Source organism: Daucus carota, chromosome 4 (assembly GCF_001625215.2).
Source record: "Daucus carota subsp. sativus chromosome 4, DH1 v3.0, whole genome shotgun sequence".
Taxonomy (NCBI): Eukaryota; Viridiplantae; Streptophyta; class Magnoliopsida; order Apiales; family Apiaceae; genus Daucus; species Daucus carota.
In genome coordinates, this window is record NC_030384.2 from 44,667,966 (window position 1) to 44,682,981 (window position 15,016).

General features: G+C 32.2%; 2 protein-coding genes across 2 annotated transcripts; one reads left to right on the plus strand and one right to left on the minus strand.

The window, feature by feature from the left end:
• The first annotated feature begins 4,842 nt into the window (after positions 1-4,842).
• Positions 4,843-10,380, plus strand: LOC108219585 (protein EMSY-LIKE 3). The gene is made up of 9 exons (XM_017393097.2): positions 4,843-5,186; positions 6,681-6,883; positions 6,955-7,302; positions 7,384-7,602; positions 8,056-8,124; positions 9,161-9,400; positions 9,479-9,547; positions 9,659-9,722; positions 9,940-10,380. The coding sequence occupies exons 1-9, from the start codon at positions 5,159-5,161 to the stop codon at positions 10,122-10,124; spliced, it is 1,425 nt and encodes a 474-aa protein (XP_017248586.1). The 5' UTR covers positions 4,843-5,158; the 3' UTR covers positions 10,125-10,380.
• A 2,727-nt stretch (positions 10,381-13,107) lies between these two features.
• On the minus strand, positions 13,108-13,996 carry LOC108217892 (11 kDa late embryogenesis abundant protein). Its single transcript, XM_017390796.2, has 2 exons — positions 13,803-13,996; positions 13,108-13,721 (listed from the first exon to the last, which is right to left on the minus strand). The coding sequence occupies exons 1-2, from the start codon at positions 13,908-13,910 to the stop codon at positions 13,326-13,328; spliced, it is 504 nt and encodes a 167-aa protein (XP_017246285.1). The 5' UTR covers positions 13,911-13,996; the 3' UTR covers positions 13,108-13,325.
• Positions 13,997-15,016: the final 1,020 nt, after the last annotated feature.

Genomic DNA, 15,016 nt, shown 5'->3' on the forward strand with positions numbered 1-15,016 from the left:
GAGGCAAAAAAACAAAAACAAACTTTTTTTCGGTTCCTTTAGGCTACACTACAATTGGTGTTCCTCTCACGTGTTACCGGTGCCCTCACCTGCTACTCATTTTTATCATGATAACACATGGAATTCTATTATATCGCCTGGATGCAGCGACATAGAGGAATCACAGCTTTCCGGGTACCTCCATTGGCTTGAGCGGAAGGTCCAGGAGGAGTCAAAAGCCGAAGATATGAATGAGATTGATAAGCTTGCTGATAAGTTCATTGCAAACTGCCATGAGAAGTTCTTGTTGGAGAAACAAGAATCATATAGGATGTTTCAGGAGATGATGGCTAGAAGTGTATGAGGTTCTTGATTATGAGTACTATTGGCATGTAATGTTTATTGGAGTTTGATTTGTCTTGTGCATGTTAATAGATGCTATCTGTGTAAGATTACATTTGATGGAAATGTGGATTTCATGCTTTCAAAATCAGTGCCTACAGTTTATGCATGAACTTTCATACTCCAGTCTTCCATTTTGTTTTCTTCAATCTTTACTGAGATCGCCATGTACATGTCACTAGCTACCACTTGACTTATGTGAGTTGATAACTCACTCATAATCTGCAAACTTGAATAATTGTTTCTTTTAATTATTATTATTATAATTTGTATCAGTTACTTTTAAGATCGAAAATCATTCACAAATATCATTCACATTCAACTTGGTCCGTTTCATCATGAATGGAGGAAAGGTAAAAAGAAAATAATTTTAAAGAACTCAATTCAACTTGGGTGTCTCAGATAAATATTCACTACAGTTCTCGCTTCTTTTTCTTTCTTCTTTTGCTTTTATTTCTGCCCCCTTCCTCACCACCTCAAGGCTAAAAAAAAATTGTAAGAAGAGGAAAAAGTTGTTACTACCGGCACTATACTCTCAGTGTCAATCCGATCGAATCGCATAAGAATATGGGTAATATTACATATTTTAATATGATTTTTTTCAAAAAATGTGATAAATAAATATTCATTTTAATTAAAAATAATTTTTGATATATTTAACATTTTTCTAAAAATATTATCTTGTAAGCTTAATTATCCGGAAATTGGTTCGAGATTAGATCGAACCGAAAATCTGGGATAAATATTTCTGTAAATTAACTACACGCATAATTCTACCGTCCTAGCTACTGTGTGACAGCTTGAGAAAATAAAAATCTAGATGCTGAGGATCAATAAAATAAAACATGTGGTCAGTGTTGACGATTAAAAAATACTATTAAGAGTGTCAATGATTTTTGATCTGCGCACATGTATTATGGTAAGTCTGTCTCAGTGAACTACCAGCTCCCTTCTATTTTGGAGTATTGCTATCTACATGTCCACGAGTCACATGTGTCCAGAAAATGGTTAATTTGTAAACGTTACATATCTAACTTATAAATAATGGTGTCATTTGGACTTTTACGGACACCGATAAAATATTAAATAAAATTGTGCCATAACTTATAATAATAATATATAAAAGATGAAAATCGTAGAAGTACTAGTAATTATTTTAAAAAATATTATTTACTTTTATGGAATTAAATAAAAGTAAGCGTCAAATTTTATTAGCTATATAGAAATGTTATGTAAATAAAGAACAAAATAATAACAAAACATCCTCAGAATAATGTTTAATTTTACGTAATTTGATAAAATAAAACTTAACAAGTAATCAAGTCCAAATTGGTTTAGGATAGTGTGAAATGAATGTTAGCTACGAGTTTTGGTGATCCCATAACCACTCAGGATCTGATTGAATCCTGAAGAAAGACGATTCTTGTGATTTTCAACTGATCAATGTTTTACTAAGATACTAACTGCCAGGCGTACTCCAAAGACATCTTATCGGATTTTATAAAATATAAAAAGAATGACCGCATAAAAATTGGTAATCTACAAATTAATGAGCATTTAGAAACTTCAACTGAATACAGTACAGGTGCATGTACTCAAATTTTATACACCAGGAGAAGAGAAGTACTAGTAGTAATTTAGTGATCAATAATGTGCATCGCTGTCAAAAGCCCCTCGTTTCTACACAAAATTAGTATTTAATTTGGTGAAAATATACATGTCGGAGTGGATATTTGTATAGAACTTGAAATTATCTAATTGCATGGATGGTGACGGACACACAGAAGATGTCATGCATGTTATTATTGATTCTGTGGAATCAACTTAAATCAGTTTGGTTCAAGAACATTTTATATCATGTATTAATTTCGTTCATTTCAAAATTATACTTCAAACTTATATGTGTTTGGTATAAAATAATTTTTTTGGAATTCATATTTCAAATTTATACTGTATAAGATTTTCATATATAAGAAAAAGATGGATACGAAACATGGATTTAAAGAATCAAAAAAATTTCTTTTGTTTTCATCTTCATTTATATTATTACATGTAAATTTTAATGTAAAACAAAATTAATGACTAAAAAATATATAAAAATATTAATTAAAAAATATTTTTAAGTAATTACAAATAATAATTATATTCATTTGACCACTCAACCAAATACATGGTACGGAGAAATGATATCTCAACTCTATACCACTTTTAACCTGATTTCTCTATAACCAAACGATCCTTAAATATTTAAGGTATATTTAAAAAAATAGGTCATAATAATAATAATAATAATAATAATAATAATAATAATAATAATAATAATAGTGTGTACGTTTTTTGTGCTTTTAATTAAGTAAGTGATTGGATGAAAACGTCAAAAAGATAAAAGAAATTCCGGTAGATTTTCAGGGGGAGAAAGCCACTCATACATTCTTGATTTTTTCAAACGATGAATCCACTATTATTAATGTTGAGAGAAAGGCAAAAGTTTAATATTGTATCTTGATTGCGGCACTGCATCTTATGTTCTGTATTTAGTAAGAACAATTGTGTGGATGCTATTTTATTAAAACTTTACATATCAAAGGTTGGTATTTTTACATAAGTATTAGACTGTATTTTTATATAATTCTAATTTAAATATTCGATAGATAACCAATACAAAATATCTATACATAAAGTAATAATTAGAATTTTTATCACATATACAAACTATAGCATATTAATTATATAATTCTTTTATCACAATATTATTATTTTTATTAACAAAGTGTTTTTATTTCTTATATTTATATATTTAACATCTAACTGAACATCATATCTCGCACTGTCAATCTATCATTTTTTTTCCTGAAAATCAAATAAATATAAGAAAGATCATCTATTTGATATCACCCATTCATATTAATAAATCGAATAAAATCTTGTGAAGAATGATAACTCGTGCTAATATTGCTAAACAACTTCAGCGAGTGTGATAATGAATAGCCTCTCTTAAACTTAAAACAAAAAAAAAAGAAGTTTCGTTCTATAACATCAAGCATAATATCCGAGATATGGTGAAAAATGATAACCCATGCTGATATTATTAACCAACTTAAGTAAGTCTGATAATGAATAGCCTCCCTTGAACTTAAAACAACAAAATGAATAGTTTTCCTTAAACTTAAAAAAAAACAAAAAAGAAGTTTGTTCTAAAATATCAAACACAATATTGTTCAATATTATTTATCCAAAGTATTAAATCAAGACAATTCTGATATATATATTTATTTTTCAACAATTCACAATTATTTTCTAGAAAATAAATTCCAAGTTCCATGTATTATTAAAATATTCCATATCGGCTTGATAAAGAAGGTGTTGGATGAGGTAGGGTGTTTCGTACCCAAAGTTTACTTCTAAAGATTCTTTATAAAAAAAACAATAATAATATTTGAGTCTTTTATAAACACGTAAATATTTTCTTGTATTTTTGGATCGACTTGTGATGAGTTGTTGGATCCGGAAAATATCTAATTGTGGGTTGGTATGTTATACAATTTTATTCAATTTTTTGTAAAAAATAATAATTTTAGTTAAAGCGTCAAACATAAAAACAATGAGAGAATATTATTTATAAAGTCAAATTTTATGGAGCAACAAAAATATAAGACTATAAATTTGGATAAAATATAATATAATTATTTATATTTATTTTTTTGTTCTGTGATATTTGTAAAGAATGTGCATATTATTGTTTTAAAATATAAACAATATAATTAAAAGATAAAATAATTATTTTTATAAATCTATAGGATATTATGTTGTATACTCATAAGCGAAAACTGTAATTTTAATAGTTGTTGAAGTTTTAAAATATTAATAATCAATTGATAATTATGATTAAAATTATTTATAAATAATATGTTATATATAAATTAGACAAGTAAAAATATTATTTATAATTAATTCAAAAAGCATACCAAGACTCCCAAATGATTTTCTATACTCCATGAAACTTACTAATCCATTATTTATTAGAAATGTTTATAAATATACAAACTTTTTACAAAATATTTACAAAAATTGTTTCGAAGTTGAATTTTTTTAAAATACATTTTTTTCAAATTATTTACAAAAATATGACTTGCAACCTCTGAAACCTCATTTGCAACTCTTACAAAATGAAGTTGCATGGATTGCAAATGAAATTTCACATTTGCAACGGTTATAAATGATGTTGCAAACGAGTTTGTACAAGTTGCAAGTCGTATTTGTTATATTTGTTATAGAAGTTGCAAATTCATTTCTCATTTGCAACCGTGGCAGAAGTTGCAAGTCGTATTTTTATAATCAAATTATAAAAAATGATATTTTAAAATATTGAAGTATTCTTGTAAAAAAATTTTAAAAGATTAGATAGTTATAAAAAAAACCCAATTTATTATTTAAATCCAAATTAACAATGCTCCGCACCTTAGCGATTTACGTGACGCTGACAAGTTCAAATAGAGCAGAAAAAAAGACCAGTCCTAGGAAAGCCTGGTTATACAAGAGATCACCCAAATCACTGTACGAGGAATCAGCTGAATTCGAATTTCCACCCCCTCTTCTTCACTCTCTATAAAAAAGAGGGTTTGAATTAGAAATACATCTGGCACATAAAAAACCCTCTTGAGTTTTAACCACAGCTCTCCCCTTACTCACTCGTTCGTTCAATTCTAGGGTTTACTCTTACGCAACTCATCCTATTCTTTCTGAATTATAAAATTACAGGTGGCGTTGCAATTCGTCTATGGAATATGACCTCCACAACAGCAGCGGTCAGTTCATTTCTCTCATCATTTGTATACTCACACACACACACACACACACACACATCTTGCTGTATAATTGTACCCTATTGTTGACTTCTTGACATTATACTCTGTTTGGTTTTCGATTTGGGTATATGAATGCTGTAAACCCTTGTTGTCGAATTTTTGTTTTTAATTGGTTTGTTAGTATTAATTTTTCATCTGGGTATGTGTTTCAAGTTGGGATACTTGGAGCATCTCCGATGAATGTTGTCAATTGCCTTGATGACCATTGGCGTGTCACCGTAAATATTAGTTTTAAAATTTTCCCTCTCACCCATATCATTTTTAGCAATTTTTGTTTAAATTTTAGGTATGAACGTAAAAATTGTCAATATGGTACCTACCGCCCGACGTAAATTATGAACATGATATAATATGAAAGTGACAAAAGAAAAGGGTTGTAATATACGCTTTTGAAGAATTGTATGTATTTAGTGGGCAACCTCCCAATGTTGGTGACTCGTATGCCATGTCAACATTGACAACCTCTAGTGGAAATGCTCAATGAGCATAGGGCATCTCCAGTTGGGTTACCAATGTGGCGTGGCATGACACTCTTGGTTGCCCTACCTCTTTATCGCCGGGATGCTCTAATCTTTTAGAGTTTCACCTGGGGTTTTGCCAAGAGGTTGTCGACATTGATGTGGCATAGTACTCTTGGTTGCCCACCTATTGGAACTGGGATCAACTTCTCCTAGATTAGCTATACACATGTAATTGTTTAGGGTCCTGTTCCATGACAACTGTATGTCAGGAAACAATTATCCAACAATCACTCTCCCAACGATCCAACGGCTGGGAGAAAAGAAAAGTTTTTTTAGTATCCGTGCATATTTTCCGCGGATGGACTGGTGTCCGCTTTAGTTTACGCGGACGGACCGCGGTTATTATACGCGGATATACAAGTAATCACAGTGAATAAGTACATCTGTACACAATTTTTAGGTATGATTGTTGTATGCTTTTTGAAGTGTTGAATACAGATACTGATGGCATCTTAAACGTTTGCAATTATATTGAAATTTGCTACAACAAATATCACAGTGAATAAGTAGAATTACATGTTGATGCTCTAATGACCTCAGTGAAGTAGGAGGTGAGTGATATAGGACAAGTACTAAAACCATAGTTTTCCTGGTGTATAAGAATAGAATAATATGGTAGATCAATCATTGTAGAGTAACCTACATCTAGCAGCTGTTCAAAATATTATCAATCAAATATTACATCATGATCCATATTTTTTATTTATCAATGAATCCTAATTTCGAAACAGGGAAAGGAGAATTATTCAGATTAATGAGCTGAATGACTTCCCTTATCTGTCGAGCTATACTTGGAGTATTTTTTCATTCTTAGGATGAGGGGTGGAGGGTCCCACGTTGTTTTGTTGCCGCATCATATGTAAATACTAAATACCTACTAGTTAATTATATTAGAGTGTATGTTATGCTGCAGGTACTGATGATGAAATTGCACCAACACATTTTGATAGAGTTTCAGTAGGGGGCCATTATAGTGGTACAAGAAGGTTTGTACCAAATCCAGCCTCGTATCCAAGAATGCAATTTGACATGGAATCCCAAATCCATCAGCTTGAGCAAGAAGCATACCGTTCAGTACTCCGGGCCTTTAAAGCACAGTCTGATGCCATTTCATGGGTAAATCCTTTTTCCTTTGCATGTTTTTATCTCCCATGCTTACAGAAAATGTTTCATGGTATGTTTCTCAGGAAAAAGAAGGCTTAATTACAGAACTTAGAAAAGAATTAAGGGTGTCCGATGATGAGCACAGGGAGCTACTTTCAACAGTTAATACTGATGACATTATTTGTACAATTAGAGAGTGGAGAAAGGCTGGCGAGAATCAAACAGGCATGTTCAATGTGTCCCAACCTATACATGATGTGCTACCCAGTCCAACAGTTTCCGCATCTTGGAAAAAGCAAAAGACATCCCAGTCAGGATCCCTAGCATTTAGCAGACCCATGCAGGGTTCACACAATCAACCAGCCCAGCCATTATCTGCATCTTCAAAGTGGGCAACTTCCTTTGATGCCGGAGGACAAAAGTCCAGATCTGTATGTTACTCATATCATATATTGGCGAGAGGACAAAAACTAGAATACTATAAATTGACATTTGTTTCATTTTGTTGTCAGCTGGGACCACAAGTGCCTGGTCTCTCTGGACGTTATGCATCCACAGGTCCAACTCCAAGGGGTGTTTCGAATGGTAATGGAGCTCCATCCCTCTTCTTGATGAATAATAATGCTGAGGTAGCGAGACGTGATCCACTTAGTGGAAGGAAAGTAATGACCAGATGGCCTGAAGACAACAACTTTTATGAGGCCGTCATTACAGATTTTAACCCCCAAGATGTATGTTTGGGACTGGAAAAAAGAAAGTTTGTATTGTCTCTTAGGATCGATCATTAATAGGCAGAGTGCAGTCATAATTTTTATGCGTGTTTTTTTTTCTCTCTCTGTTTTTGTTTGGGGGTGGTGGTTTAAAGGTGGTGGAGATGTTTCTGTAGCTCTTGGTTCTCTTTATGATAAGGTGATAAGTTTATGAACTATGTTTTAAAATGACATCTATTGGACATAATGTTTATTTCACATGCATGCCTTCAATGCTTTATGGTATTTAATCTGATTATTTAGTTTAAATATCCAAATTCTGATAAACAATTTATTTCAGTATACCATCATATTTGTGGCTAAGGTTTTGTGAATAATAAAATCAAATATATCAGCCCTTTATGCTTGCTTTTATGATTTGTTTTAGGCGTTTATCTTGCATTGTGTTCTCACCATTCGGGCTTTATGTTTCAGGGCCGGCATGCTCTGGTCTATGATAGAAATACCCCAAAAGAGGCTTGGGAATGGGTGGATCTCAAGGAGGTAAGTTGCGCTCTACTTCTATTAGCAAATGCATTTGTTTTCCTGCATTGATTACGTCCCTTATAGCTTTGAGCATGTCCGTGGTTAGATGTTCATGGACATCCATTTACACTTAACCTAACGCAGAGCTTGCCTAGCTTTTAACTGGAAATCTTTTACATAGGATCAGAAAGATTATATAAGATCAATCATTTACTATGAGTATTTGCTCAATATAAGTATTTTGACTGAAAGTCAGTGCTATTGTTCTTGAGTTTTGTCATCATTCCGTTGTCCTTCCCTCTTCATCTTATCCTGCATTTGAGCTTGTTATAACCGCTTCTTCGGGGCTAGCTAGCATGTAGGTAGATATTCTCTTTGGTACATTACCACTTGTTTTTGGTCTGACATCACCACAGGATGCAGGACGAAATAAAATTAATCATGTATGTCTAATGTTTCTCATTGTCATTCAGTTTCTTCCAAAATTTTAGTTCTTTGCTTTATCTATATTTAATTTGGAACTTTAAAATTATTTTTCTCATTTTTAATATTGATGTTAAAGAAAAAAAAAATCAGTTCTATAGTAGCAAGCTGATCTCAGGTTGCAGCAATAGGGTCCCTAACTATCTGATTTTGCTAGTAGAGTCAATTTTAAAAGCATAGCTCTCCGTCTATAACCGTGCCTTGTGAAGTTTACCAGGTAGTGGGTAAAGCTTTATATGCCTTCAGTCTTTTTATCCATCTTCCACAGATCATGTACCTTGGTGAAGATAAGATATGTACTTACAATTATTTAATTAACATAATAATACAGAAATGTATATATTTAAGTCATAAAACAATATATTTTTTATACGGAACACTCTTGATTTGGTGGAATATTGCTGTATCCGTCAATGCTTACTTCCATACTCTGCGAGTTGGTTTTTCCATATTCATAATTTATTTTATTATTGTAATTTTCATTGTTAGCATTGTGTTGTTGATGGTGCTTCCCAGCGTTGAACTGTTGAAGTATTATATGTAACTTATTTTTAATTTGTAATGTTGTTAGATTCCTCCCGAAGACATTAGATGGGTGGATGATGATGCAGGATTATCACATCAAAGTGGTGTTGGTGTACAAGGACCTGGAGATAGCAATTTAATTCATGGAACTTATCCAAATATTGGAAGAGGAAAGGGGGCCATGAGGGATCAAAACGAGAACGAAATACCACTTTCAGAAAATGGTGTTGTAAAGAAGGTTTCAGATGAAATTGAAATACTTCATACGGACACTCTTATAAAGGAGGTATGTTCAGAATGATTAGTGAATTCAAGACAACTGATAGCCTGTGAATTTCATGAGTTATACTTTCCTTCAAAGCAGGTTCAAAAGATGTTTACTACAGCTCATCCCAGTCTGCTTGAAATTGAGAAGGCCAAGAAAATGCTAAAGGTTGTAATCGTCGGAGCAATCTATTCTTTTATCTGAGAAAAACATCTGAAGTAATTTGATGCTGTACCAAGTATTCTGCAATCGAAAATTTGATCATCTTTAATATTGCAGGAGCATGAGCAAGCGCTAATCGATGTAATTTCAAAGCTTGGAGATGCAGCCAATAGTGGAAGTGGTATTTAATTGTTTACATTGACAAGTTCCTTTAATCTCCTACAAATTTCTGAATTTTGGTTGACCTCTCTGCTAACAAGCTCTAAGTTTACTCTTTTTTGTGTGGCATCACTCTATTATATGTAACCATTCAGTGAAGTAACATTTATATTTGATGTTATACATTGGGTTTTATGCTCTCAGAGTCTAGTATTTATTCGACGTCGGCTTTGAATCAGGTGCAGGGCAGAGATCGCCACATGGTCAATCCATGGATATAGAGCAAAGATGGAGGAACTCCCTGTACAGTGGGAACAATCATGTCCCTGGCTCTGAACTTGATACAAGGGGAGCAAGGGCAAATGGCACTGCAGTGGCTAACGGGTCTCTAAACCAGCACGAGGATGATATTATTGAAATATGACGAAATTTAATTGCGTTGCAATGATTTCTGGGTCTTGCGATGGAGTTCATGCTTATATGTTTTGTATTGGACTAGAAAGAGCGCATGTAATTGAACTAGAAAGAGCACAGATAATAATCTCTCTGGAACTGTAAGAAGGAAGTGGCTTGTAGCAATTGGAAGAACCTGGTCCTTAATATTGTATGCTACACAGCTTAGAATCAGATTGTACATCGCTCGAATTGAATGAATATGTACAATCTCCATTGTGTCTCCATATTGTTGCTTGACAATGTTCAGTAATCAAAGTGTGATTACTTCATTCAATACAAATAAAAAGTCTTCCTTCATTTAAAATACGAGGAACCGATATAATAAATATACAAGATTTAATATAGCAGGAATATAAAATGTATACAATACAAATAGTTTCCAGCAAGAAATTACAGAAAGCATAAGCTGCTAGCCTGCTAATGATTCTAAGCCAAAAAGATTGCAGGTCTGGCTCATTTATTTATCCTCTGTAATCCTTAAGTTTGTCATTGCCGGGCCCAATCAGTTCAAAATTCTATGTTAAAACTTTTTACAGTCTACGTCAAAAGATTAGTCGTAATGTTAGTTTGTGCCAGATATGTGTAACGTAAAATTACACTATAGCACAAGGAACAGGGCATTAATTTAGTTAAAGAATGCAGCAGCGGTGAGGCAATAGTAGCAAGCGGCAACGAGTTGCATACCACTGGATGAATCAACAAAACAAAACAAACACTGAACATATTGTCATTAAAATATGAATACTCAAAAGTTTACAGTCTAACATAGACTCAACAACAGGTTCCTACTGATAACTAATCATACAAATTGGTAAATTATAATCAGCTCTTGTTATTTCCCTTTCCCTTTCACTCGTAGTATGGGGAAGAAGTGGACTCTAGAGGTACTACGAATTGATTGAGTAATCAAACCATATCAATTGTTTTCTAGATCGTTCTGCAACATTTTTGAATAAAAAAAATATATTTTCAGTTAGAGCTTTACATTGGATTCTAGTGGAGTAATATATATGTAATTTATAATTTTAAAATTTTATATAAATTATAAATAATATATATATAAATATTATTTATTTAAAAATCGGTTCGGTTTTTTCGAAACCGGAACCGCACAATCGGTTTCGGTTTTTTAATTTTTCGGTGTGCGGTTTTAGTTTTATCCGGTTTTTCGCTCACCTCTAAATCAAACAGAGCAAGTGCTGTCCTGTTGCCAGATGAACAATGCAAATATCCATAGATCTTACAGAGCTCTCTTGGTAATTAGACCTCGTTCTTTGGGTTCAAAACTTAGTTTGATTTCAAACTAGATGCTTCTACAATTGTTAGAGTGGATGAAATCATTTAATACTTGTTGAACATACAAAAATAAACATCATAAACCTTGAGTAAACTACAAATTGTGTACCTGGAGTTTCTGATATATCCGATGTGTGTACCTGCATTTTTGTTTATAGCAAAGCGTGTACACCAACTTTGACAAACTCTGCATAGTGTGTACAAATGTTAATTACTGCTTAACGCCGTTAGTTAGTTTTTCAAAAAGTTGGTGAGTAAAGTGTAGTTTTACAGCCTAACTGACTACAAGCAACGATATAACACAAACCATGATCAAGCTCGGCCATTTCTTCCTCAAATTGAAAAACCCATGAGTAAATTGTATTTTTTTTTTCAAAATAATTAATTTTAAGTTATAAATTATTCATAAATTATTTTTATTTTTATTATTATACTTTTAATAATCTATAAATTCTTAATAAATTAAAATTACTGAAACATATATTTTAAACTCCCAAATAAGTCACGTTATTAAATGTTCAATATTAAACTAAAAACAGTAAAACTTAATTCAGTAAAAAAAACAGGAAAAAAGGCGAAACTTCTATAACAAATACCATAACACTTTGTATAAAAGAACGATAAATTGTTATTTGTAAAAATTGGATGGAGTAAGGCGAAGTTTTGACGTCGAATTATTTAAAATTACATAAATATCCGACAACCTGAAAATCGTGTAAATAATTATTTTTGTAAATTATACGACATCATATTTTATAGTGTAACTAGTAATTATAACAATGATGTTAATTAATGATTGGTAAAATTGAAGAAGGTTAATAATTAATTTATAATCATGTTCAAAATTATTTATAAACGATAAATTATATATAAATTTTTGTAATCAATGATGTTATTTATGATTAAATTAAAATATCATGAATAATACTCTAAAATTATAGTTTAAATGTGAGTATTATTCCCATTGACTAATTATATTATGAATAATTATTCTGATTCAATAATACAAAATGGGATGCGGATGTTTCACGTTCTGTATTCAATATTCTTATTTTGATTTTAATAAACAATTTAACATATAGTATTTATGATATTTCACAGAAAAAAAGAGAAAAGATTGAACATCTAGTCGTAAAATTTAATTTTTTTTAAAATCTAGTATAATATAAATTAATAATATAAACAAAGATATTAGTAAATCTCACATTATATATCCAAATAAATTTATGTTAGAATATTAAGAACCACATTATTATTATTTATAATTATGCAAAAATTTCTAATACTTCTAATTTATTCTATTATAAGTCTATGAATATATTTTTAACAAAATAGTCTTATTAAATTATGTAAATAAAAATTTTAATTTTAAAATTTAATTGTATTAAATTATAAGATTGTTTTCAATATTCGAAATATTATACAAGCATGAAAGCAATCTCTATCGTGAAACTTTATTTTTTAGAAACCGGACGTACTTCTGTAGCCTTTACTCTTGTAAAGCCTTTCACAGCCCACCCTTGCCTCCGTTAATTACGGCACTGTCACAAAAGTAACGGTAGTACATGTATCGTATGCTATCTCAAACTTTGTACACACACTTTGCTATATACAAAACTGCAGGTACACACATTGAATATATGACAAACTTCAGGTACACAATCTGTAATATACTCCATAAACCTTTTATTGAAAACCTTGAACATACAAGATCAAGCTTAGAACTTGCAAATCATAAAAAGGTGCAAGTCCAGCATCCAAGTAAAACATAAAACAAACTTCCCACACATCAAGGTAGGAATAAAAACCAACACAACTGTATGCGCACAAGTGTAAAGTACACTACTAACACATCCAAATACATAACAGCAAATTAACGAAAAGCGCCTCCGGTGCCATAATCAGCGGCACCGCCACCAGCACGAGTGTTATGCCCCACAGTGGTGTGGCCCGTCCCCGTGTTGGTTCCAGTGCGGTTTCCAATCGGATGAGAACCAACCACCCCCTGAACCGTCTGTCCAGCCGGCTGCCCGGTTCCGTGCCCGGGCACCGCAGACATCTGATGGGTGCCCGCGGGCTGCCCAGTCACACCAGTAGTCGAATAGGAATGAGCTCCCGTCCCGGTTCCAGTGGCCGCAGTGGCTTGTTTGTTTGCGGCGTTGAGTTCCTTGGCTTCCTGCTTGTTCCACTCTGCCTGGTTGATCCTCTCTTCTTTCTTCTGTGTGGCCATGTCCTTCTCCAATGGATCATGTGCAGTCATTCTTTCACCCTGTAACACAACATTTATTAATATCAAGAAATTTAAAACGTATTATAATAATTTAAATTTAAAGTGAATAATATATGTGACCTTTTCTTGAAGAGTGGCTTTGGTCTTTTCCATTCCAGACTTGGCAGTGGCAGCCATGTTGGCTGCTGATTCCTTTGCCGATGCGGCTGCGTTCTTTGCACTCTGCATCTTTCTGTGTTAAAAACTCGCAACTTAACTCGTAGAAACTGTGATGATATATTCGATATTTGATATTTGATATTTGTTTGATTGTTTTGAGATGAGAGAAATGAAGGAGAGCTGGCGGGATTATATAGAGAAGGGTAAGGGCGGTTGCTTGGTGACACGTATCAAATGAGAAAAGAAGAGGCGTGTAATGATGCTTCTGCTGTTGACGCGTGTGCACTAGGTGGCATCTTGTTATCTGAAAGATTTTGGAGCTATCTCTCGGGAATTGGTAAGATAAAGCCCTAAAGTTTATCGAGATTCTAGTTTGTGTTCATCACACATGTTTGAACCCTAAATTTAATTTATTTTAATTAATTTTTATTTTTTAATAATAACAAAATCTCATATATATATATATATATATATAATTTATATTAAATAAAATGAGTAAAATATAGAAAATTTAGTTTCTCATAAACACACACTTGACGAAGCGGAAATTTCTTATTTTACGTTATTTTTGTAAAAAACTGAACATGTTTCTGCTGAACTACTTTGATTGGAGCAGCTTCGAATTTCGATGTATCGAAGTCGGTGATATGCAGTGCGGGCGTAGATAATTGACCCCGGAGTTTTTCTCACTAAGTTTTATCTCCTGTAAGATGATTTGTTTTAAAGGCAAGCACAAAATCAAAACTATTTATAATTTGCAGAAACGTACTCCCTCTGTTTTGAAATATAACTCGCTTGATTTTTTTCACGTATTTTTAAGTCTTTTGAAATATAGGTCGCTTGATTTTTTCACGTATTTTTAAGTTCTTTGACCGCATGTTTAAAATCATTATTTTTGATTTTTTTTTTCTGAATAAATATATATATTACATATTTTTATTCGAAAAATGAAAATTTTAAAAATAATGATTTTTAGCATGCGATCAAAGCACTTAGAATTGTGTGCAAAAAAGTCAAGCGACCTCTATTTCAAAACGAAGGGAGTATATCCCAAGGTCATAATGTTACCGATTGCATTCACTCATATGAAATGAAGCACAGAAATTAAATGAAAAATTATAAAAGAAATTTATAAGGAAATAAAAAATTATGAGATTATAATGAGAATATGAGTA